This window comes from Buteo buteo, chromosome 9 (assembly GCF_964188355.1).
Source record: "Buteo buteo chromosome 9, bButBut1.hap1.1, whole genome shotgun sequence".
In the NCBI taxonomy this organism is placed as follows: domain Eukaryota; kingdom Metazoa; phylum Chordata; class Aves; order Accipitriformes; family Accipitridae; genus Buteo; species Buteo buteo.
The window spans coordinates 8492172-8513946 of NC_134179.1; the positions used below are offsets into that span (position 1 = coordinate 8492172).

Genomic DNA, 21775 nt, shown 5'->3' on the forward strand with positions numbered 1-21775 from the left:
CCCTGTTGTGCCTCAGTTCGGCAAGATCCTCGTCTAAGCCACAGCCATCCGAAAAGGAAATGGTGACTTGCACCCCGTCATCATCGGCGGTTACGGCTCCTGCAGGCCGCGGGTCAGTCTTTTATTCTTATGTTTGTGTCAGCTGTGTTTTAGTGACTACGCAACGACGTCGCGTTAGCTTTGCAGGCTTTTTCTCGGGAAACAGGAGCGTTCCCGGTATCTTTTGTGACGAGGTCCACGCCGCGTGCTGCTCCCGAGCCAGAGAAGCCGCCGGCGCTGGCGGCCTCTACCTTTGTGGCTACGCGTCCCCCTCTGCCTTAGGGAGACGTAAATGGCCAAAAACGCTGCCGTAGCTGCGGGAGCGGTGCCCGCCCCACCGCCAGCGGAGGACGGGGCTGCCCCCGCTCCGAAGCCTTTATTCCTTCCGCGGTCCTTCCGGGACCGCTTCCCCCGCCGCCGCCGGAGGACCGGCCGCGGGCTCCACCGGGAGCGCGCGCAGGGGCGGAAGGACGGCGCCGCCGCGGTCACGTGGCCGGCGGAGCGCGGTGCGGGGGATCCCACGCGGGGCCGGGCGTGGCGCGCGCCGGGCGTGCGTGCGTGCGTGCGGGGCGGGGCCGGCCTGCCCTGCCGGGAGGGGGAGGGCGCACGGGAGGAAGGAGGAAGCCGCCATCTTGGAGCGTCGAGTCGCCATAACAAGGCACCAAGGGGGAGCGAGAGGATTTTATACCTGGGCGAGGGGGGGAGCGCGGCTGGTGGCGGTGAGGACGGGCCAGGGCGCCGGGGCGGGCGCGGGTCCGCGGGAGCGGGGCGGGGAGGGGGGGTCGCCGCCGCCGCCGCCCGGCCGAGCCTCGCGGCCTGCGGCGGGCCGCGGGAGCGGCGGGGCCTGGCGGCGCCGAGGAGCCGCGAGCGGGGCGGGGGCGGCCGGCCCGGGCCGCGGCGGGAGCGGCTGGGCCGCGGGGCCGGCGCGCGGGGCGGGGCCGCGGCGGCGCTCGCCGCCGGCCCGAGCGGCGGGGCGGCGGGCGGGGGCCGCTCCATTGTTCGCGGCCGGGAGGTGCCGGTGTGGCGCAGCTGCGTTTCGCGGGCGGCGGCGGCCCCGCCGCAGGGCCGCGGCGGCCGCGCCGCCCTCTGCCGCGGCGGGGGCGACGCCGCAGTGCGGCCCGGGCTCGGCGGAAACAATGGGCACGGCGGGGGCTCCGGCGGCCGGGCGAGCTGCGCGGCCGCTTTGTGCCGGGGCCGGCCCGGCCCGGCCCTGCTGAGGCGCGGCGCGGCGGGGCCGGCTGCTGGCAGAGGAGGGGAAGGGTCTAGCGGCGGCTGCCCTGACCGCTAGCCCGGCCGCCCGCCGACCTGGTCTGCGCCTGGAGGGGAGAGTCGTGGTGCGGGGCGCGGGGGGGGCTTTCTTCCGTTGGACCGCCGGTTTGCGAAATGGTGGCGCTTCTCGTCTCGGAACGGAGAGGTTTGTCGGGTTCGGTGAGGCTGTGCGTGTTCTCTTTTAATCTCTCTCGTAAAGGGTAGTTAGGAGCGAGGGACTGAGAGGTTCCATTTCCTACGATATTGGGGAGCTCCTCGCCGTTGGTGTCCGGGCCTTTGAGGCGGCCCTGGTTACTTGTGTGACTCGTCCAGTTTTCAGAAAGTCAGTGGGCAGGAGCGGTCTGCTTTCAAAGATGCCTTGAAGGAGTCCTTCCAGTCAGGAGGATAACTAGCAGGAAAATCCTAGTTCTGCAAACTTTAAAGTTTTGCTGTGAAGCTAGGATTGCCACCCGTGGAAACAGCTGGGAGGTCTGGGAAGAGTCTGAATTCCTTTTCCCCATTCTCTTGGAATGCCTTTTATTCACTGGGGAAGCGCACGTTTTTTGTGGACGCTGAAGTTAGGAAGCAGTAGTCTGCTAGTTTTTCTTTGCGTTTTCCAAAGATACAGATGCATCGTGATGAGAAATTGTACAGGCAAGCCTATTTTCTGCTGCTTCTGAAAGGTTTTGGACTAGGAGTGTCTTGGCTCCCTAATATCAAGTTCTTCGGCTCTGGTCTGTGCTTGCTTTATGTAAGGTGCATCTTTGTGTTAAATACGGTGTCAGCATTAGGTCATGTGTACCAAATGTTATCCTTTGAGCGCAATAGGGGTTGTTACTGACAGCTGGAAGGTAACGTCATGTGGAAGACATAAGCAGGAAGCTAGATATCTAGTGTAAATGTATATTACTCACTGCTTCAGTTTAGGCTCAGTCACTTAGACTTAACAAAACAGGAAGCTACTGTCAGTTCAGCTTGATGATATCATTAGTTTTGCTATTCTGAATGGTGTTAAATCAATGCCCAATTTAAAAGTTTGAGTAAGCTGGTTGAACTAATTTTTGGGTTGGAGGAGGGTAAGCTGGTTTTTGGGGGCTTTTTTTGTTTGTTTATTTCCATAAAAAAAGATGGTTTCTATTTCCCTTTCAAAGTGCAAAGGGCGATCAGAGTAATTTAAGAGTTTTGTCAGTTCTGACTGGAATGACCACTTGATATTGTGGTCTTGCTTCCTGTCACAAACTTGTGCATAACGTTGTTGCTTAGCATTTTAGGGCTGTTTTGCTGTGTCCCAGAAGTGGGGGAACCTCGAGAACTGGCAAAGCAATTGATATAATTCATGCTTACTTTATGGGGTGGGGGGAAGGACAGGTAGTGTATTTCAAGTGGTTACTCACTAGAAGGCTGCTGAAAATACAGTTGTTCAGAAAATTATCTTTGGTGACTGAAGGTGGTGGGCACAGCTTTATAGAAAGGGGAAAAAAATTTGACATGTGTCTTGGTAATAATCACCGAGAAAACAGAAAAGCAAGTACTGTTGTTGCACAGTGCCTGTGAAGTAGTGGTTCTTAAAATGCAAAGGTAAACTGATGTGACTTATGTAGATAAAAATCCACATACTAATTGTTATCATCTGCTTCTCTTTCAGATTGAAGCAAGTGAATTCTGATATAACTCAACTTTGTTAGAGGGCTTTTTTTAAAAAAAAGTTGATCCACAGTGCATCAGAGCAAGTTACTACTTTACTTTTGAGTGACTTACAGGTGCTTGCCTGCATTGCAATAAAGGACTCATATATTGAGCAAGACTTATTTATCTCTTCGTTTTGGAGAGTCTAATAAACTGTTATTACAGTTTCTGTACTGACTTTCAAAGTTTTGAAGTCTAAAAAGACATCTTTAAAAATAAAAACATGAGCACGGCCAGAACAGAGAACCCTGTTATAATGGGTCTATCCAGTCAGAATGGGCAGTTGAGAGGCCCTGTAAAACCCAGCGGGGGCCCAGGAGGTGGAGGCACACAAACTCAGCAACAGATGAACCAGCTGAAAAATGCCAACACAATCAATAACGGCACTCAACAGCAAGCACAGACTATGACCACCGCTATTAAGTAAGTGTTTGTATCGGCTGCTACAAACATAACTTTTAAAAGTCGCGTATGGGAAAGCGTTCTTGGGTTCCCAATTTAAAAAGTTTTCTTCTGTTGTTTGATGACACTGGCGGCTAGAAGTGTCCTGTGACGTGCATTATGAAAAGAAAGCTGTATTTCCATTTGCAAGTTTCTCTCTGAGAGTGTTTGTTGTGAAAATTGAATGTGATCCTTTGCTTTTCAGAATGTGTAGCCGCTTGTCAGAGGTAGCCCACTGAGCAGCAGCATCATCCTGTTTTCTTTGCTCATTGCAAGTAGTATGAGAGGGAAGTTGGGGAGTGGGAAGGATCTGAACTGAAATTTAAGACAGAGGAGGAAATGCCACCTAGTCTCAGTCCAGTTGTGTATGCTTTTCAGTTGTTTGTTGCAGTTCTTTCTTATGGTGGAAAATTCTTTACAGTCGGTTATCTTCTGTCATCGATCTTAAACAGTAGCCCTTGCTCTCCTCGGTGTGATACTCCGGCTTTAATTCATGAAAGCCTGAGCTGAGATAACGTGGTACCACTGTGATACTCTACTACCATCAAACTGGTTTTGGAAGTGTGCTAATAAAACATGAGTGGGCTGGTTGGAAATTCTGAAAGATGTAAAAGACTTGGATGGTATGGTAACGTGTTCCTTTTCTTTTTTTCCCTGTGGTTCCTCCTCCCCCTGAATAACATTCACTTTTATTTTGTTACTTGATTATTTGTGAAGGAAATGCCAGCTGTTGTCGGAGAGTGCGTGATGGAGTACTCAGGTTCTTAAAGTTTGCCTAACTTGTTCCCCCCCCCTTTTTTTTATGAGTTACGCTAATGAAACTGATGAGTTAAACTCATCAAAATTCACTCCTGACTTCCTGGGACTGGGGGAGAGAAGGACTTACTCTCCTCTGTACAGTGGCTTTCAAGAGAGGATGGGTGTCTAAATCTCATTGAGAGCAAAAGACAACATTTGATCAACAAGCGGAGTGTGTACTTGCTTGATTTTTCTCCCCAAAAGTGTTTTTTATCTTCTCATATTACTCACAGATTAAGAATGGATGTTCCCTGGACAAGAGATTTTTTTTGGTGTTTTTTTGGTTTTGTTTTTTTTTTTTTAAAGTGATGAAATATTCTCATGTGGATTTATTATAGCCAGTTTCTGTCATATGACTAAGTCAGTGCTCAGTTTTAAATCTGTGTTCTACTGGATTGATTCAGTGCCCTAAAAATGGGACTTGAATTATGACTGGATAAAGATTTCACAAATTCTCTGTGCACTTGGCAGATTGCTGGTTTTCTGTGTTTACAGTTTCCTGCCTGTTGCATCCTGCTTAGCTCAGAGAAGACTTGAGCTTGTATGTGTAGGTGCTTTTAGCTTTCAGGAGGTGAAAATATTACATGTTCTGAGAGACATGTAATCTGTATCTAAGAAGCTAAAAATGCAAAATAAAATTATGAAACTTTTTTTTAAAATTTATTTTTATTTTATTTTTGCTATAGACCTGGTGATGACTGGAAGAAGACTTTAAAACTCCCTCCAAAGGATTTGAGAATCAAAACTTCGGTAAGGATGGTTGAATTGTAGGAATAAATATTAAATAAAAGAGGGAGGAGAAGCTGCAGTGGCAAAATATTTGTCCTAAACAACAATTCAAAAGCAGTTCAGCTCCTGCTGTTTTAAATGAAGAATTAATTTGTTCTACAAATGCTTGGGGGAGATGCTTCTCTTGGAAAGCTCAAAAACAGCATTTGCTGTGAATTTCTTACTTTATTAGTGTTACAACATGGGACTGATTGTCAGTGTCTCTTGCAAGGCAGATTGAAAGATGTCATTGTATGTTTACAGTACTGTATTTGGTTATGAGAAAGCAAATGTTTCCTTCTCCACTGAATGGTATTGCACAGATTAGTGGGAACTCCTGTGTAGTAATGGAATGCACTTTGTGGTCTTCCTGCATTGGTAGTCTCTCATGGAGTGAGACCAATCTACAGCTGCGGGTTGTATGACCTAATCTTATGGATGTGCTTTTTTTGATTATTCAGGACGTGACCTCCACAAAAGGAAACGAGTTTGAAGATTACTGTTTGAAACGGGAGTTGCTGATGGGAATTTTTGAAATGGGCTGGGAAAAACCATCTCCTATTCAGGTTGTTTACAAACAGACTACTTACAAGCAGTATTTAATTTTTAGAAATTTATTGTAATTCTTATTCATGCTTAAATGTCGGATACTCATGTCATGATTTGGGAAAACTGGGGTTGAGAATTTCTATTACCTGAATAAATCACAAAGCCATGCAGTGGGTGACTTAGAGATGGGACTGACTTACACTTTAGAGAAGTTAACTTGGATTTTCCTTTTCGTTCTGGAGGCATTAGTGTGTTAATCCTCTGTTCAGTAACACCCTTCACGTAAGTAGTCCTGGTGAGAACAGGGCTGTTCTGTAAATTTTCCCGAAAACTGAGTTGCCATAGGCTGCATGCCTTTAGTTGTTACAAAGATAACTATGGCTTTATTACGCAGTCTTGGTTTTTTTATCATAAGCATCTGGAAGGAGTGTAATGGAGATTATGGGAGAGAGATTAATGTTAGAAAGTTTACTTTTCTGTCCCTCCATCTTGCTTTAGCTTTTAAGGCTTGTTCTGTTAAGAACTGTTGATGTGTAAACTTCAGGGGGATGGGGAGGTTGAACCCTCATTTAATTGCTCTTTGGAGGGTTATCATTGACATACCTCTGCCACTGTATCTCCTTTCTGCATGAGAAAACTGTGGCTTTTAGGTAATTTGTCTGCTTTAAAACAGATTCTAACTGTGCTGCCTTTCCAAAAGGCTGAGGGTTCTTTAGCTGTTGCTGTAAAAGACAGCGAAATGAAAAATACTTGGGGCCTGTGTTTGAATGGCTGAAGTTTCAAAAGGAAAGCCTGCTGGTTTTATGTAAAGTATATCACAAGAGCGTGCAGGTTTGAATTACACGGCCTGAGGTGGTTCTGATGTTAAGATATAGGTGGGTATCTTTTTCCATAGCAGGAGTTTGCTAGTAACTTGTCATTGTGTCTTCACTTTTTTCCCTAATTTTTCACTTTTTTGCCTAATGTGTCAGTACGGGTTTACTGTTCCTGTGGTACCTGATCCCTGGTTCTCTTATGACCAGGCAAATTAAAGACTTTTAAGTGGGATATGGGGAGCAGAGCTGTTGCTTTGTTGGGGAACTCTTTACTGATAGGTTTAACTCCTTCCTGCTGCGTGTCTGTACTACTTGCAGTTGCAGGATATTCTGCTCATGAAACAATTGGATTTCCCGTGGTACTGTTAGCGAGGAGAGTTAAATTTGGCCAGCCTCTTGAGCGAGCATGGCTTATGATTGCTCATGTACTGTTTGTCATTGCATTTCAGGAGGAGAGCATCCCCATTGCTTTATCTGGTAGGGATATCTTGGCTAGAGCGAAAAATGGAACAGGCAAGAGCGGAGCCTACCTCATTCCTTTACTTGAACGGCTAGACTTAAAGAAGGACAATATACAAGGTCAGTTGAGATGGATCTCACTTAGTTGCAGCCGGGTAATGGTATCAGTTGCTACGTTGCAGACTTGAATCTAAAACTGGTCAAGGAAGTTGAGCAGCGTAGGTTATCTGCTTGTACTTTCAAAGAAAGTTAATGGGGAGTGGTGGAGGGGAGGTGAAATGGACATCTTCTGGACTTTACTGTCTTGCCCTGGAAAGTGGATTTGAAGTAATAAGGAAGCATGCTGGCTGGGGGACTTGCACGGAGGGAATATCAAGGGACGGAGAACCCTTTCACAGAATTTGCCTTGTAAGCAGTTTCTAGGTCTCGTTCAGGATATCCAGAGTGGAACTCCAACCCCATAGAAGTACAGCTTTCCTAAAGTCTCTATCGCCTCTAAGGATTACTATTTAAGATACAGTGTGTTACTAGTAACTTATGCTGACACTTTTAACTTTCAGCAATGGTGATCGTTCCCACCCGTGAACTAGCCCTGCAGGTCAGTCAAATCTGTATCCAAGTCAGCAAACACATGGGAGGTGCCAAAGTGATGGCAACAACGGGAGGAACCAATTTGCGAGATGACATAATGAGGCTTGATGATACAGGTTGGAGCACTTCTGCTACACTACAGTTGTTGTTTGTTCGTGGCTTTTACAGTGTGGCAGTGGAACTTCTGCTTGTTGTTACTGTTTGCCTGTTACAGGACAGACTGTGGTATGTCTTGTTTGCTGTTTGTATGCTGTTGTTATTCTCTAAAACTGTTCGTATGAAATGTGGCCATGAATGCTAGAAACGTTGGTTTAGTCGCCTTAACCTTTTTTTTTTTGCTCTTCTAACCTTACAGTGCATGTGGTGATAGCTACCCCTGGGAGAATTCTCGATCTCATCAAGAAAGGAGTAGCAAAAGTTGAGCATGTCCAGATGATAGTATTGGATGAGGCAAGTTGCTCCTGTTAAATGTCTTGGGATTTTAACACCAGGTTAAAGCAGTGATGTGTCTTGGCGAGTCTCCTCATTATGCACAGCAACAAATCAAACTTTGCTTAGAGACACTATAAGGTTATAGCTCATCCATTTCTCGGTATTTTTGAGAAGTTACTTTGGCAGAAGAATTGTTCTGCACGTGATTCTCTTAAGAAAACAACCTAGGAAGATTTGCCTTTCCTGTTGTCTTTGCAGTTCCTGGAGAATGGATTAACAGTCTGTCCTGAAATGAAGCAATGCATTTCATTTGGTTTCAGTTTATAATGAGTGAGCTGTGCTTATCACATAATTGTCTATAAAACTGATTTATGAACATCCCAATAGCATACAGGCTTCTGAGTGAGAGGTTGAGAAAAATTCTTGTGTGAAAGCTCTTGGGTGACTCTGATAGGAACCCTGATAACTTTTCAATTTAGATTCCATTTATTTTTCCTGAATTTGATTCTGTTTAAATCAAAGTCTTGAAAACCAGGAGACAGTAAACTTCCTTTTACTGACCAATCCTGTCTCCAGCAGCTAAATCACATATCTTTTGGAGTGTGGCATGTGCTCCAAAGGGGACGGTCCCATCATAAGGGCAGGGAGAATGCTCCTGGTGTTTTGTTTGTTCGCCAACCCTGCCATGTGGTACTACCAGAAGACTGATATCTTGCCCCATTAATTTAACTTACTCTTTATTACTTCTGTTGTTACAGGCAGATAAGTTGCTGTCTCAAGATTTTGTTCAAATAATGGAAGACATTATTCTCACGCTACCTAAAAACAGACAGATTTTGCTCTACTCAGCCACTTTCCCTTTGAGTGTACAGAAGTTCATGGTGAGTGCAGGTGTAATCATATACATATGATGGCGGCGACATTGCTTGTGAAGTAAATCAGCCTAAATCTAGGGCAGAAGTTTGAAAATAATTTTTGACCCACAGTAGCATTCATAGGAAAGCTAGGTATGCACAGTTCTTGCCTATAAGGTACTGTTTTCCACTTTGTACATCAGCTATATGCCATCTGCACTGATTTGCTTCCAGAGGGTGCTCCTGTTTGGCCTGCTTGGTCACCTTGGATTTATAAATAATCTTTTTGTGAAATTTTACTCACCCTGTCTGTTCTGTGTATAGCATGAAGAGCGAGTGGCTAGGTAGTGCATCCTTGCAGTGGAGGAAGTTAAATGTGCTGGAGGGTGGGAAGTACTTATGTTGCTCTGTGTGTAGGTATGCCTGCTTTATCCTTATCTTTATTTTTCAGAATTCCCATTTGCAGAAACCCTACGAGATTAATCTGATGGAGGAGCTGACCTTGAAGGGAGTTACCCAGTACTATGCCTATGTAACTGAGCGTCAGAAAGTACACTGCCTCAATACGCTGTTTTCCAGGGTAAGCAGTAAGGCTGGGTCAAGAACATGCAGAAGCTTTTTTGCTTTTGGAACCAGGAATAGGACTGAGGGTGGCAAAGATGGCGTAACAACACTTTTTGCTTGTCAAAAAGTGCTATTTAGCTGAAGCTAAAAAAGCATGCTTCTTGTCCTGCACACCTTTGTGTTACAGACCTTTGTTAATTTTTTTCCCCTCTTGTACAAAAATATGTACTGTGTAATTTACCAGCAGCATACCTGATTTGCTTTCTTTCTGGAAGAGATTTAGACTTAATGTCTTGGATCATTTGTTAGTAGAATTCTGCATTTACTGAGCATGTTACTTATATGTTCAGCTCCAGATTAACCAGTCGATCATTTTCTGCAACTCCTCTCAACGGGTTGAATTGCTAGCCAAAAAGATCTCCCAGCTGGGCTATTCCTGCTTCTATATCCATGCTAAAATGAGGCAGGTGAGTATGAAGTCTACAGCGGTTTATTCCACACCACCTCAAGCTTTACTGCACAGCTGAATTAAGTCTTGTGCTTGCTTTAAAGTTGCATATTCTTTGAAAACTGAAACATGTATTGCTTTGCTGTGGATTTAGTTTTAGACTGTCTCCCCGCCATCCCCGTCCCCCCCCAACCTCTTTCCAGACTGTTCAGTATTAGCTGGTCAGTTGGTACTTAAGAGTACTTCAGGTCAGGTTAATTAGTCCAGTGTAAGCACAGATCACAGCCAGAAGGCACAGTTCTTAGTGCTTGCTGCCTCTCTTTTGCCAGCATGGGGAGCCATATTAGACCACACAGTGTAACTGACAGAGATGAAAACAAGCCTGATTTAAAACAAACAACAAAAACCCCACTACTCAGCCGATTGAGCGATCTGTGTGGCTTTGCAAACAGTAAATCTTGCACTATGACTGCAGGGGAATCTGAGAAGTCAGGGAGGTGGCTTTGATCAAATGTCTTGGCGAAAGCCGTGACTGGTGTATGGTGACTAAGCACCTGTGGTCTTGGTGTAGATGCTGAAAAAATGCCAATGCAGCTTTGTTGGTGCAGAGGTTTCTGTTAATTGTATGTTAGCTCACATGTCCTCGAGCTTCATACTTGTAATATCCTTGTTTTCAGTAAGTGTACTAAAAGATATCAGAAGGTTGAAGTGATCCATGTAAAACAGCAGTACTGTGAAATTTTTTTTTTTTAATTTTATATGTAAGCTAGAATAAATTCAAATGACAGCTTTAGAGGAAACCTAGCTTGCTGTTCATCAAACTGACAGGTAATGGTAATGTTTGCTGGGCCATATGCAGACCGGTAATCAATTAAGCAGAAATAGAAGTGGTGTCAGTATTGAGAACAGAGATATGCAAATGGGTTCCTTGAAGTCTGAATTTTATATGCTTTTGACCAGTCCATAGACGATCTTTGTGGCAAAATGCAGGTATGTTTGTGTGGAAACCTTCAGCTTGTTCATTCCTGCTGTTAATTTCGCTCCTTAACAGTGATACTCCTTGATCTTTGCGTGGCCCAAAGTGACTTGTTTGTGGGAGGAGAGTCTTCACAGAGCATTGTCTCATCCCACCTCTAATTCTGAATTGGTAGTGAAAAATGCTACATACTGGAGAATGAAGTTACTGCTGGTGTCAGTTTTAAGGGAATGAATAAAACATGCACTGCATGTGGCAGGGGGCTGGGGGAAGACGATGGTTAAACTACCAGTTTAACTTCCTTGATGTGTGTTTCACGTAATTATAACAAGATACTCCTATTCTGAGGCGGCTTTGATGCAACTGTAGGAGGCTTTAAAACGCAGTCAGTTAAGTGTCTAAAAGTCGTACCAAGGGCCACTCTGGTAAGTTCTTTAGAATATGTGGGTAAGAAGTGCTAAAAAATATGTACTAGCAGCTTTCTTTGACTCAGCTGTTCTCTAATGATGAGGAGGAATTCATGTGATTGAAGTTCAGTGTTTGTAACTTGAATATACCTCAAAGTCACAACCAGTTGGTGGGGTTTGGGGGTTGTTGTTTGGTCCCCCCCCCTTTTTGTTTGTTTATTTATTTATTTATTTCCAGGAGCACCGCAATCGTGTGTTCCACGATTTCCGAAATGGCTTATGCCGCAATCTTGTTTGCACTGGTAAGAGTTCCTAAACGTTTTCCTGTTTCTAAAGGTTGTGATAGAAAGCAGATTAGCTGTTAGCCCTGGTATAATAGATCGTGTGATTTGTAATAAAATCATATGTTTTGATAAGATGCCTTTGTCAAGCCTGCATGTACTGCTTTAGGCATGTAGATTTTTGTCTTTTGTGACAAACTGAAGGTGCAGCTTGCTGACAAATAGTTTTACAGTGATAGTATTGTCTGCACTAGTTCTGTTTTCTGCATATTTTCACGTGAGTGCTCTCTGAGTTGTTGGGCTGTAAGCTTTACGAAATATCAGTAGAACTGTGGCTAGGATCACCCGAGTGAGTTTTGCCGATTCTTTAAATGTTTACAGCTCGTCTTTTCTAAATATTTTTACAGTTTCGATTGGCCTGTGTATGATCCAAGTTCTCCATTGTATGGCCTGTTTGGGCAGTATTGTGGCAGTGTCTGCTGATCACTACATGTGTCTGGATCCTATTAACAAAAATTACTAGAAGTGGAATAAAAATAGTTGAGCTAGTGGGATGTAGTTCTGCTCTCAGGTCTGTTGCGACATTGGCAATGCACAATCGTGTGAGGAGACGCTTGTGTAAGACGACCTGCTCAGAAGTAGTCTTAACGTGGAAAAAACTAGCTCGTTCTAATTACTTTTTCAGCATAGATGTGCAGATCTGGTGTTTTGGTTATTCTTCTTGTATTAATCATGGTTATAATGGATAAAGAGCAAGAAGCAGCCATAACAGAATTGTATGTAAGCTGTCCTTGATACAAGGGAAGCTTATATGTGGAACCTAGTGCAAGCCAATGTTAATCATTGTTAATCTTTTCACCCTAAATACTGTCAGCAATTGATCTCATTTAAATTAACTTTCTTCATGACCTGGCTTGTCTTTCAGATCTGTTTACCCGAGGTATTGATATCCAAGCTGTGAATGTGGTGATAAACTTTGATTTCCCAAAGCTGGCAGAGACTTATCTCCATCGTATTGGCAGATCAGGTGAGAGGAAAAATATCTTTTAGGTACAAAGTTGCTGATGACTGTGATGTTTCTTAGGCTTCAGTTGGCTTCTGGCTTTTATTAGTCTATCTGAGAACTACTTTAGGTAGCTTTGATTTTTCTGAGAAATTTATTTTTGGGTATCATCTCAGATGGTTATTCTCACAAATGAGACTGGCCTAAACAGCCTAATGGGGGTGGGGGGAAAGCATATTTTGCTTTAATCTCAGGAGACTTATAGATGCTCCTGTTTGCAGTTTGGGAAAATTCTCTACTGAAAACTTGGCTTCTGTGGTGTCTTAAGCATGGGTTTCTTCTGTGTGTGTTCCAAGGTATGTTTCTAATGTCTGGACATCAGCAAAATACACCCTTAAGGAAGGCAGTAAACAAAGGAACTCACTGTACTTGAACTTTGTAGTTTAGACTTGTTCAAGAACTCTGTTATTGAAGAAAGGCTGGATGTGCATAATGCAGTACTGGAAGACTTTTCATGGGTAATTAATGAGGAGGTTTGATCAGAGCATTTTGAATCTCCTGGGTTTTCTTATTCCTATAGCAGTATGAAACTCCCTACCAAAAACTGATATGAAAGGTGTAGAGACCTGTGGTGGGTTCTGGATTTGCTTTTATCATCAGAGACTGATGTTAATAACTCCACAGTCTGCAGACTTTTTCAGTCAGCCTTCTATTTCTCAGGTCTGTTGTCTTTTTTTATCTTTTTTTTTTTTCATCATCAAGGTCGCTTTGGTCATCTTGGCCTGGCCATCAACTTGATCACCTATGATGATCGATTCAACCTGAAAAGTATTGAGGAGCAGTTGGGAACTGAAATTAAACCCATACCAAGCAACATTGACAAGAGCCTGTATGTGGCAGAATACCACAGTGAACCTGTAGAAGATGAGAAACAATAAACATGTGCGTATGTAAATGCCTTTCCAAATAGAGGAGTTGTGTTGGATGAAAGAGCTGATGTGTGAATGTTATCCCAGGGGAAGAGGGAAACTGATGTGCTGAAGAGGCTCTGAATGTGGGAACAAGGGTTTGAAATAGACGGTACAAGGAATTCTGTGAATGTGCTGAAGCTGGGAGTGGAGGATGAGTAATTTTTAGTTGTTTTAATTGAAATGCTGACCATGTTAAGGAGACCAAAAATGGGGTAAAAGGAAGCAGGGAAGGGTGTATGGAGAGGCCAGGGTGGCTACTAGTAGCCTAAGGAATTCTTTCTGTATTGCTTAGCTAACATGAGAAATTTGTGAGGGGCAGAGAGGAAGGTGACTCTCAAAAAGGTGAGGAGAGAAAACGGATAGCTTTGGGAACAGAGCACTAACAAGAGCCAAAGCACCTCACCAGTTAAGAAGGAACAGGTTCAAGCTAAAGGTGCATCCTTTGGTTCATAGAACTGCGAGTAAACAAAGTTGGTAACAAAGCTGTAATTCATCTTTGCTGCCACTTGAGGTCGTCTACATAGCTTTAAGATAAGATGAGGTTTCACTGTCGGAGACTCCCGACTGTGCTTTTTCTGATTATTGTCTGAGGAAAAACTGCTAAGTCAAGTCCTTTTGTAAGAAGAAAACTCGCCCTGGATTGGAGTCAGGCAAAACAGCTACAGTATGATGTTTTATCTGGTTTTAATTAAGATGCTATATTGTGCAAGATGAGACACTGTACAGTTTGGGTTGGAAATGCATTCTTTTGTGTGCTCTTCTCAGAGATCATGAATTAGAAAGTGAATCCCAACGAAGCTGCTGAAATTCTTCTTGGGTGACAAAAAAAAAAAGGCGGCCATAGCAGCAGAGTGCTAGATGGCATTAAGATGAACCTATGTTCCTTCTTTGAAATCATTTAAGGAGGGCCCTAGCCAGTCACACCAAGCTGACTTGCAGCCTCTGCTTTGCTGGCTGAGCTTTCTCCATGTTTTCTAAATAAATACCTCCCCACCCTGGGTGATGAACTTGAAAAAGGCTCTAGGGTGGCTTCCTTAAGGGGAATGCTGTGACCTTGCCTGAGAACTGTTTGCCATTTCCTAAAGGATAAGAAACCAGTAGGTAGTCATGCTCCATGGGTATAGTCAGGCATTTGCAGCACCTCTTTCTGCAAAGCTGTGGTTGCGGTTGAGCTGTTCCAAATGCCCTTTGCTTTTCCAGAGCTGCTGCGCAGTCAGTGTGATTCATTACTTACGTTCCGGTTTTGCATAGAATTGATTTAACTGTGGGTGTTGTGGTTGTTTTTTTGGTTTGTTTTTTTTCAGGCTTTGATTACACATGCTAGAAGGTGAAGCCCTTTGATCCAGATCTGTGACACATCGTTTCTTTGGGGATACCCTTCTCTTTGTGGGTTTTTCTTCGTCTTTTCATTTCGGAACTATGAAGACTAAAGAGCTCGGCCTTTTTTTCTTTTTAAATTTGGCAGCAAGGAAGAAAGAAGATAAAAAGAGGAATGTCTTTTTGTTTTTCCACTTGTTTGCACTGTGTGCTGATTGAACATTAGTTGCACTAACTGCTGGTTTTAAATTTTTTTTTTCTTTGGGTGGGAGGGGCAGCAAGGGAAGAAGAGAAACCCTGAAAAGAGAAGAATCTTGATGAACACGAGCTTGTCTGCTATTTCAAATTCTTCAACCATCGACTGAGTGCATTTCAACTTCTCCCTGGTTACTCATCTGTTTTTAAGCTAAAGAGCTTGTTACTTATTCGTGCAAAGTGCCTTATGCTATGAGACCATTCAGAATATCACCTTTCCGACACAGCCCAAGGAATCAACAGCCGTTTTTGGTTTCAGGTCAAAGTTCCCCTCTCTTCCCCCTCTCCTCCTCCCCAAGTACTCAAGCCCAGGGCTGGGAGGTGAAATGTATTGGTAATACTACTTTTTTCTTCAACTTTTTTTTTTTTTTAATTGGAGGAGTTGATATGCATCTGCAGTTCACCCACACTGTAAATACCTGTATTTAAAACGAAACCAACTTAAAGTCTGGGCTGATTAGGTGCAGCATCATAGCTCCAGAAGGAAAGAGCAGCCTGTCATCCTTTGCAGGAGCCATAAGAAAAGCCCTATGCTCTAGCAGAACACTAAAGACTGGTTTCCATAAGAGTCTCCATTAGTAGTTACAGCACTTGATATGTAGACTTGTTTCAGAGCCATGGCCCTCTTTCCTCTGGTGCAGTGTGTCCCATAGAAAATCAGATGTGTATATTGTACAAACTTTGTAAATATGATTTTTTTTTTCTGTTTGGGTTCATATATAACTTTTTCTTTTGTGATGAAGGTTGCTGGGGTTAAAGGGATTAGACTGATTATGGGAGCAGCTAAAGATGAGAGGGGCTCAGTTTTCTGCAACACTAAACAATGAGAAGGGCTCTGACCTCTGTGAAGAGCAGGCCTCTACAAGTGTCCCTTGTCAGGGTGGGTTTGCCCTGGTGCTAGCAACACTGTCCTGTACCGCTTGTGTAGAAGAGATCACTTGTGGGGCCGCAAGGCCTCAAAATCTGTAGCTCAACCTGTTCGGAGATGCTCTTCGATTTCCCCCCTAGAAACTTCAGGAACTTGACAAGCTCTGAAGGGAGCCATGACCTGTGTTCCACCATGGCATGAGGGAAATCCAGTGCGTGTCAGTGTTGCTGAGCAGTATATGTGTAAGGCGTGGATTTGGGTTTAAGAGAGACCATAGAAAACCAATTTACATGCATAAACTGACAGTTCTGGAGCTTTGTGGGATTGATTGACTTCCTGCAGCATTGTGCATTTTCTGCCCAGAGTGGCCTCTATACAGACTTGTGAGCAGGTAAGGGCAAACCCCTGTTAATGTCAGAAGCTGCAGAAAGCTGCTTGCCATCTCCTCTGTTTGGCATGAATTGCTGTCTGTCATTTTGCATTGTATATTGCTGAAAAGTGCTTTCTGGTCAAGTAGTGTTGCTTTAAATTGTGCCCCTCCCAACATGCTTGATGTTTGGCCTGATCTACAGGCAAAAGGAGTGAGACAAATCAAAAACCGTACTCTTTTTAAATTCCCTTTTAGCCTGTTCACCAACACTGGCAGGAGGCACCTGGATGAATGCAGTCCCTTTTGCTCAGTTGTTTATTGTGTATACAGATGCTGCACTCACACCACGCTTGCTTACCTTTGAGGCAGAAATTAATTGTCTTAATTTCTCCCCATTTTGACCCTTTTTCTTTTTTTAAATTTGAGTAAAATTGTTTGGAACTACAAGGCGGACTTACCCATCCGTTTCCTTGAGGATCATAAATAGAAGCCAGGTGCCTCCTGACAACAACTTTACATGATGGAAAGGTTTTTGTGTTTGGGATTTTTTTTTTTCCTTTTGTCAGCAGTGACTCCGTAATTGTAGCAAATGCTGCACTAGAGTACAAACTCAAGAGCTTGGTCACAGACACTCTGTGAGCCACACAGCTTACATCTGACTGGCAGGTACTAAATGTAAACAATTTTGGGGTGCTTTTTGGGGGTGGGGGGGTGGGAGTTTGTGGGTGGTAACTTTGACCAAAAGTAAAATCTTGCTCTTGTACTGCAGCCAGCTTATGATTTTTCCAGAGAGACAGAAGAGGGATCATTTTAGTGCAACAAAGACATGAAAAATGTAAATAAAAGTTTTGTATCTTACCAGGGCATGCACATGTAACAAGAACAGGATAGCAATGTCGAGTCAGACGTGTGTGCTCTGCTTGGATTTGTGGTAGGTTAGCCTGGTGCCATGTGTTGATGGTCCCTCTTGAAGCACAGAATTTTTGAAAGTATTACTTTAAACTTGGCCTCTAATTGAGGATTGGCACTTACCTAAACTATCGGGGGCACCATTTTTAGGCGGCTTCTTGTCAAGAAGGAAGCAGCCTATTTTTGGTGCTAGTAGGCTATCTCTAACAGATGCAATCTTGCAAATGGAAAGATGCTCCAAAGGACTAGGATAATCCTAGTTTTTTTGTTTTTTGGGTTTGTTTTGTTTTTGTTTTTTATTATTGTTTTGTTTTGTTTTCTGTTGTTTTTTCGCTACCCAGGAGTAAGGAGTGTGTATAAATCTTGGTTTCCCGAGATTCCTTGTGAGCTCCTGTTTTTGCTGGTCACGTACCAGCCTGTGCATTTATGCGTTAGTTGGAGCCTTCAGTCATGAGCCCTAGGTCAAATACTTCCTCTGACAAAGGTGACGTGAATGAGAATCTGATGTATTCTGCACTTTTCCCCTCGGAAGTCTAGAAGCGTCACTCCGTGAATCTGATGAAATGGAGCTTCACAGCTGGGTGAAGTGGCTGTGAAGAGGGTGACGCCAATCTTTGGCCAGTGTACTCGAGATAAACTGTAGGCTGGTCTCTAGGTGTGTGCCATCAGGAGTGCACTACAGTTGCTGGAGGGCTTTTCCCCAAGGGAGGGGGGTGGGTTGGTCGCAAATACATGTTTCAATTACCAGAATGAGATGGGAGCATCTTTCCTTTGCCCTCTGTGACTTTTTTTGTGGGTAAGAACAGGGAAGCTCAACATGAATTCATGTTGTGTACATGTTGGTATCAAATCATCTCATTCTGATCTTTTGTTCTTTATTTTTACTTGGGATGGGGGAGGGTGTCTGCTCTCAGGATTTAAAAATGCTTCACACACTTGTTTGGGGGGTTTTGTTTGTGGTTTGCGGGGGGGGGTGTTGGTTTTGTGGGCTTTTGTTTTTGTTTTTGTTTTTTTGGTTTTTTTTCCCCAAATGACTGATAGGACACAAACCTGAGCAGACGGCTGTCCTGCCTCGGTTTCTGTTCTAGAGATTACAGAGATGCCTTGCCATGTCTCCTGAGCTGCCGTTGCGGTGGTTCTTGTCCCAGTGCTGGACTTTGTAATGTCCCTGGTGCCGAGCAGCTGCTGCTTTCTGAGGACAAAGTAAATTTTGTTCCCAGGAACTCCAGTGGTATGGCTGCCATGGTAAAGGGTGGGCAACAGCAGTCCGCGCAGGGAGTTTTCTGATTGCTGTGAACTTCTGGTCCATCTTTTGTGAATCGCAGTTTATCTTCGTAATAAACCAGGTCTCCGGACCAAAGAGCAGGCATCTGATCTTCAAAATGAGGCTTTGGCAGATTATCTTATAGGTTTTGCTCGGTTCACCGTTGTGTTGCTAAAATGTCCCTACATGGAAGCATTGTTAAATTCTGCTGTAGACAAGTTAGGGAAGGGTAAGGAGGGGTGGGGGGAGGGATGGGTTTATTAAGATACAGCCTTTGCTGTATTTTAACCAATAATTATGGGGAAGGGGTGTCAGGAGAAGAAAATAGTCACTGTTCCCTTTATTGAAAGAAACTGGAACTTTTATTTCAAGAAAAAAAATTACTTGCAATTCAGGTGGAATATTGTAATCCACTGGTCCCTAGTCAAGAGGTTGGTATTCTTACTGTTAACCAGCAAAGAACGTGGAGTAGTCCTTGAAAACATTCAGGGGAGGGAGGGGAAAATTGGCTTTCTGTTAAATCGGTAATTGGCAAACTCTCCAGTGGAGCTCAGATTTTGTTGAGAGTGTATTTTCTCTGACTGTATGTGCGTTGCTGCACTGACTTGTGAAGAGTTTCATGAGTTCCGAGTGCAAAAAAGATGAATGGTAAAATCCTGATTTTGTTGATTAAACTCAATAAAAGCTCCCTGGAACTCCAGTTTGGTCTCGTCTTTTTTCTTTTAACTGTGCTGAGCAAAAAGCGTGCTGATCTAGAGAACCCTGGCATACGTTGGATACTTGCAACGAGCTTTGGAGAGAAGCCAATCTTGATAAATGGAAAGGCTGTCTGCCCTCCAGAGTGACCTGCAGGCACAAGAGGCATTCTCTTGCCGTACAGACCCTCCACCTTAGGTGTCATGTGCTCTTCCAGGGTCTGATGCTCTGCAGGCTCATCTCAACTAGACTAGTAGACTTTACCTGGCATCTGCTTGCAGTGCCAAATTAGCCGACTTTGGCAATGAGAGTTTCTGTAAGGGGCTGGAGCAGTGCTGCAAGAGTTGGCTGGACCTGTGTCTTTATGTCTTTCACCAAGAGTCACCCCTGAGCTCTGCCTTGCTGGCTGCTTGTGCTGCAGGAAACCTCTTGTGTGTGCTGTGTCTCTGGTCATGTTAGTTCAGGGGCAGGGCAGCTGTGTGAGTTTCTCTTCCAAGGCTAACGAGAGGGCGTGGGATGTGGTGGGCTCTTCTGACCAGAGTGACTTGTGGTTCTCAGCTGAAGTATCTGTGAAAGGCGCACTGCTTTTTCTCGCAGTGATGGGAGAGCTGGCTAGAAAGGGAGGGAAAGCTACTGCCATGCTTCAGTATATACATTAATACTATGTTCCTAACCTAGGGTCAGTTCTCGCAGCCGGAGTAGCTGAGCACCATCAGCAGTTAAAACAAGGAGCAAGGTAAAAACTATGTGGGTATCCTTGTGGCAGAGGCCTTATAAAACATACGTGGTGCACACAGCTGAAGCACAGTGTGAAAATTTCATGGCAAATGTTGAAAACGAGGCTGCAGCTTTTCATCAGAGAGCTCTTGAAGTCATTGGGGGAGGGAAGAAGGTTGTCCTATTCAAAGCACTTCTTGATCCTTAATGCAGCAGTGCTGTGAAAGCTCTGAAAAGAGTTTGTAAGCTGTGACCAAGGCTATGCGACAGGGAATGGTGCGAGACCTTCCTGAGACTGGAACGTGACGGCTGCTATCCGAAAACCTCACAGGTAATTGTCCAGCATAAACCCAGCGGTAATTGTGTATGCTGAGTTTCTGATTCAGCAGGTCCTGGAGTTCTTCCATCTGTTGGATTCTTTAGCTAGAGCTGGCCTCATAGGCAGTAGCTGCACTTTTGCAGCAAGCAGGGTTGCATAAAACTTGAGACGTTTTCTCTACTGGTCAGTGAAGAAAAGGGAATGAACACTGGAAATAAAGTAATTATGAAGGACAGTGACTTTTGCAGGCTTTTAAAAATTTCTGTGAGGTATTGGTTTCAGGTGGCTTTGCTGTCACCTGCTCTCAGTCAAAAATTCCATAGACCAAAGCATAGGTGAGCCCTTGAAATCTGCCCAAATGAAAGTCTAATGATAAATTAAGTACTTTTAGTCTGGTTTAGAAGCGTAAACTGACATCTCCACCATTTTAGGAGCTCACATGTCTCTATTGGGCAGTGACAGGAAAAAAGCCAGTGCTGCTAGAGGGCTGGGATGTACCAGCATTATTGGGAAGGCTGTGGCTGGCCCCAGATGTGGCATTGTGCAGAGGACAGCACAGCAGGTAGTGCTAGAAGTGGAGGCTGAAAGTGGGACTCGATGATGCACAGCAAGGAAGGGTGCTGCTGGCCTGGGAGCCTCTGTCCTTCCTGCTGTAGCCTGCTCCTGGGACAGGCCTGGGACTGTGCGGGACCCCGGTGTGCCAGCCCTGCCTGGCGCTGCTGCCAGAAAATGAGGAGCAGTGCCTGCAGCGGGACTGGGCTGCTTGTGGGCTGGGGGGGGCACTGCTTCCCTGCAAGTGACAGGGGGAAGGTGCTGTTGGGGATTGCGTGCTGTGCTGTGCTCCTGTGCCTCTTTAGTAGTACCCGGTGGGGTTGTGTCCCTGTGGCCAGCAACCCCCGCTTCCCACCTGCCCTCTGCAAGGTGCATGGTCACTGCAAGGCCTGGCTGCCCACAGGGCCGATGGGCTGCGCTGTGCCAGGCTGCAGACACAGGCCAGACTGTACTGGGTCTGGCTGTAACAGTTAATGTTCTCCACAGCAGCCCAAACTGTGTTTTGGATTTGTGACTAAAACACTGTTGGTAACACACCAGTGCTTTGGCTACTGCTAAGCAGCACTTGCACAGTGCTGAGGTTTTCTTTTGTCTCTTTTTTTTCCCCTCCCGTCAGCAAGTAGGCTGCGGGTGCATGAGAACTTGGGAGGGGATGCAGCTGGGCCAGCTGACCTCAACTGACAACAGGGATGTTCTATACTGTCTATACTGTATGATGTTGTGCTCATCAGTAAAAGCTGTAAGAAGGGGGGAAGGTGTTTGCAGTTACGGTTTGTGTGTCTTCCCAAGGAACTGCTACGCGTGCCGAGGCCCTGCTTTCCAGGAAGTGGCCTGCCAATGGGAGGTAGCGACCAAGTTCCTTACTTTGCTTGTGCATGCAGCGTTGCTTCACCTATTAAACTGGCTTTATTTTGATCCACAACTTTTCAGCTTTTGCTCTTCCAAGTATCTCCCCTCTCCTGCTGTGGGGTAGGGGGAGCTGAGCTGCCGGCCAGAGTGACCCTACCACGCAGGCACACGAGCGAGGTGGGCGTCTCAAGGCAGGGCCTGTGGCCGATGCTGCTTCGGGCTCCTTGGAGGCTACAGCACAGGGTTTCGACACGTGCCTCCCCTCCTTTTCCCCCACCTCCTCTGCTGAGCTTGTAGAGGTGGCGACGGGCAAACGAACGCGGTCAGAC

At 45.0% G+C, this 21775-nt stretch overlaps 1 protein-coding gene across 5 annotated transcripts; it reads left to right on the forward strand.

The window, feature by feature from the left end:
• Positions 1-625: 625 nt before the first annotated feature.
• Positions 626-19013, forward strand: DDX6 (DEAD-box helicase 6). 5 transcript variants are annotated; one of them, XM_075035242.1, is made up of 14 exons: positions 626-758; positions 2933-3396; positions 4899-4962; positions 5442-5546; positions 6794-6923; positions 7364-7510; positions 7750-7848; positions 8589-8707; positions 9132-9260; positions 9595-9711; positions 11314-11377; positions 12282-12383; positions 13122-13301; positions 14635-19013. In XM_075035242.1, the coding sequence occupies exons 2-13, from the start codon at positions 3197-3199 to the stop codon at positions 13295-13297; spliced, it is 1452 nt and encodes a 483-aa protein (XP_074891343.1). In that variant the 5' UTR covers positions 626-758; positions 2933-3196; the 3' UTR covers positions 13298-13301; positions 14635-19013. The 5 variants fall into 5 exon arrangements, with proteins under 5 accessions (XP_074891343.1, XP_074891346.1, XP_074891344.1 ...); XM_075035243.1 differs by having other exon boundaries at positions 639-755; XM_075035244.1 differs by having other exon boundaries at positions 675-697.
• The last annotated feature ends 2762 nt before the right edge of the window (positions 19014-21775 follow it).

Coding starts and splice junctions, on each gene's coding strand:
- DDX6 (XM_075035242.1), top strand. CDS start 3,197: ATGAGCACGGCCAGAACAGAGAACCCTGTTATAATGGGTCTATCCAGT. Junction 9,712..11,313: donor TCCATGCTAAAATGAGGCAG/GTGAGTATGAAG, acceptor ATTTATTTCCAG/GAGCACCGCAATCGTGTGTT. Junction 11,378..12,281: donor CCGCAATCTTGTTTGCACTG/GTAAGAGTTCCT, acceptor CTTGTCTTTCAG/ATCTGTTTACCCGAGGTATT.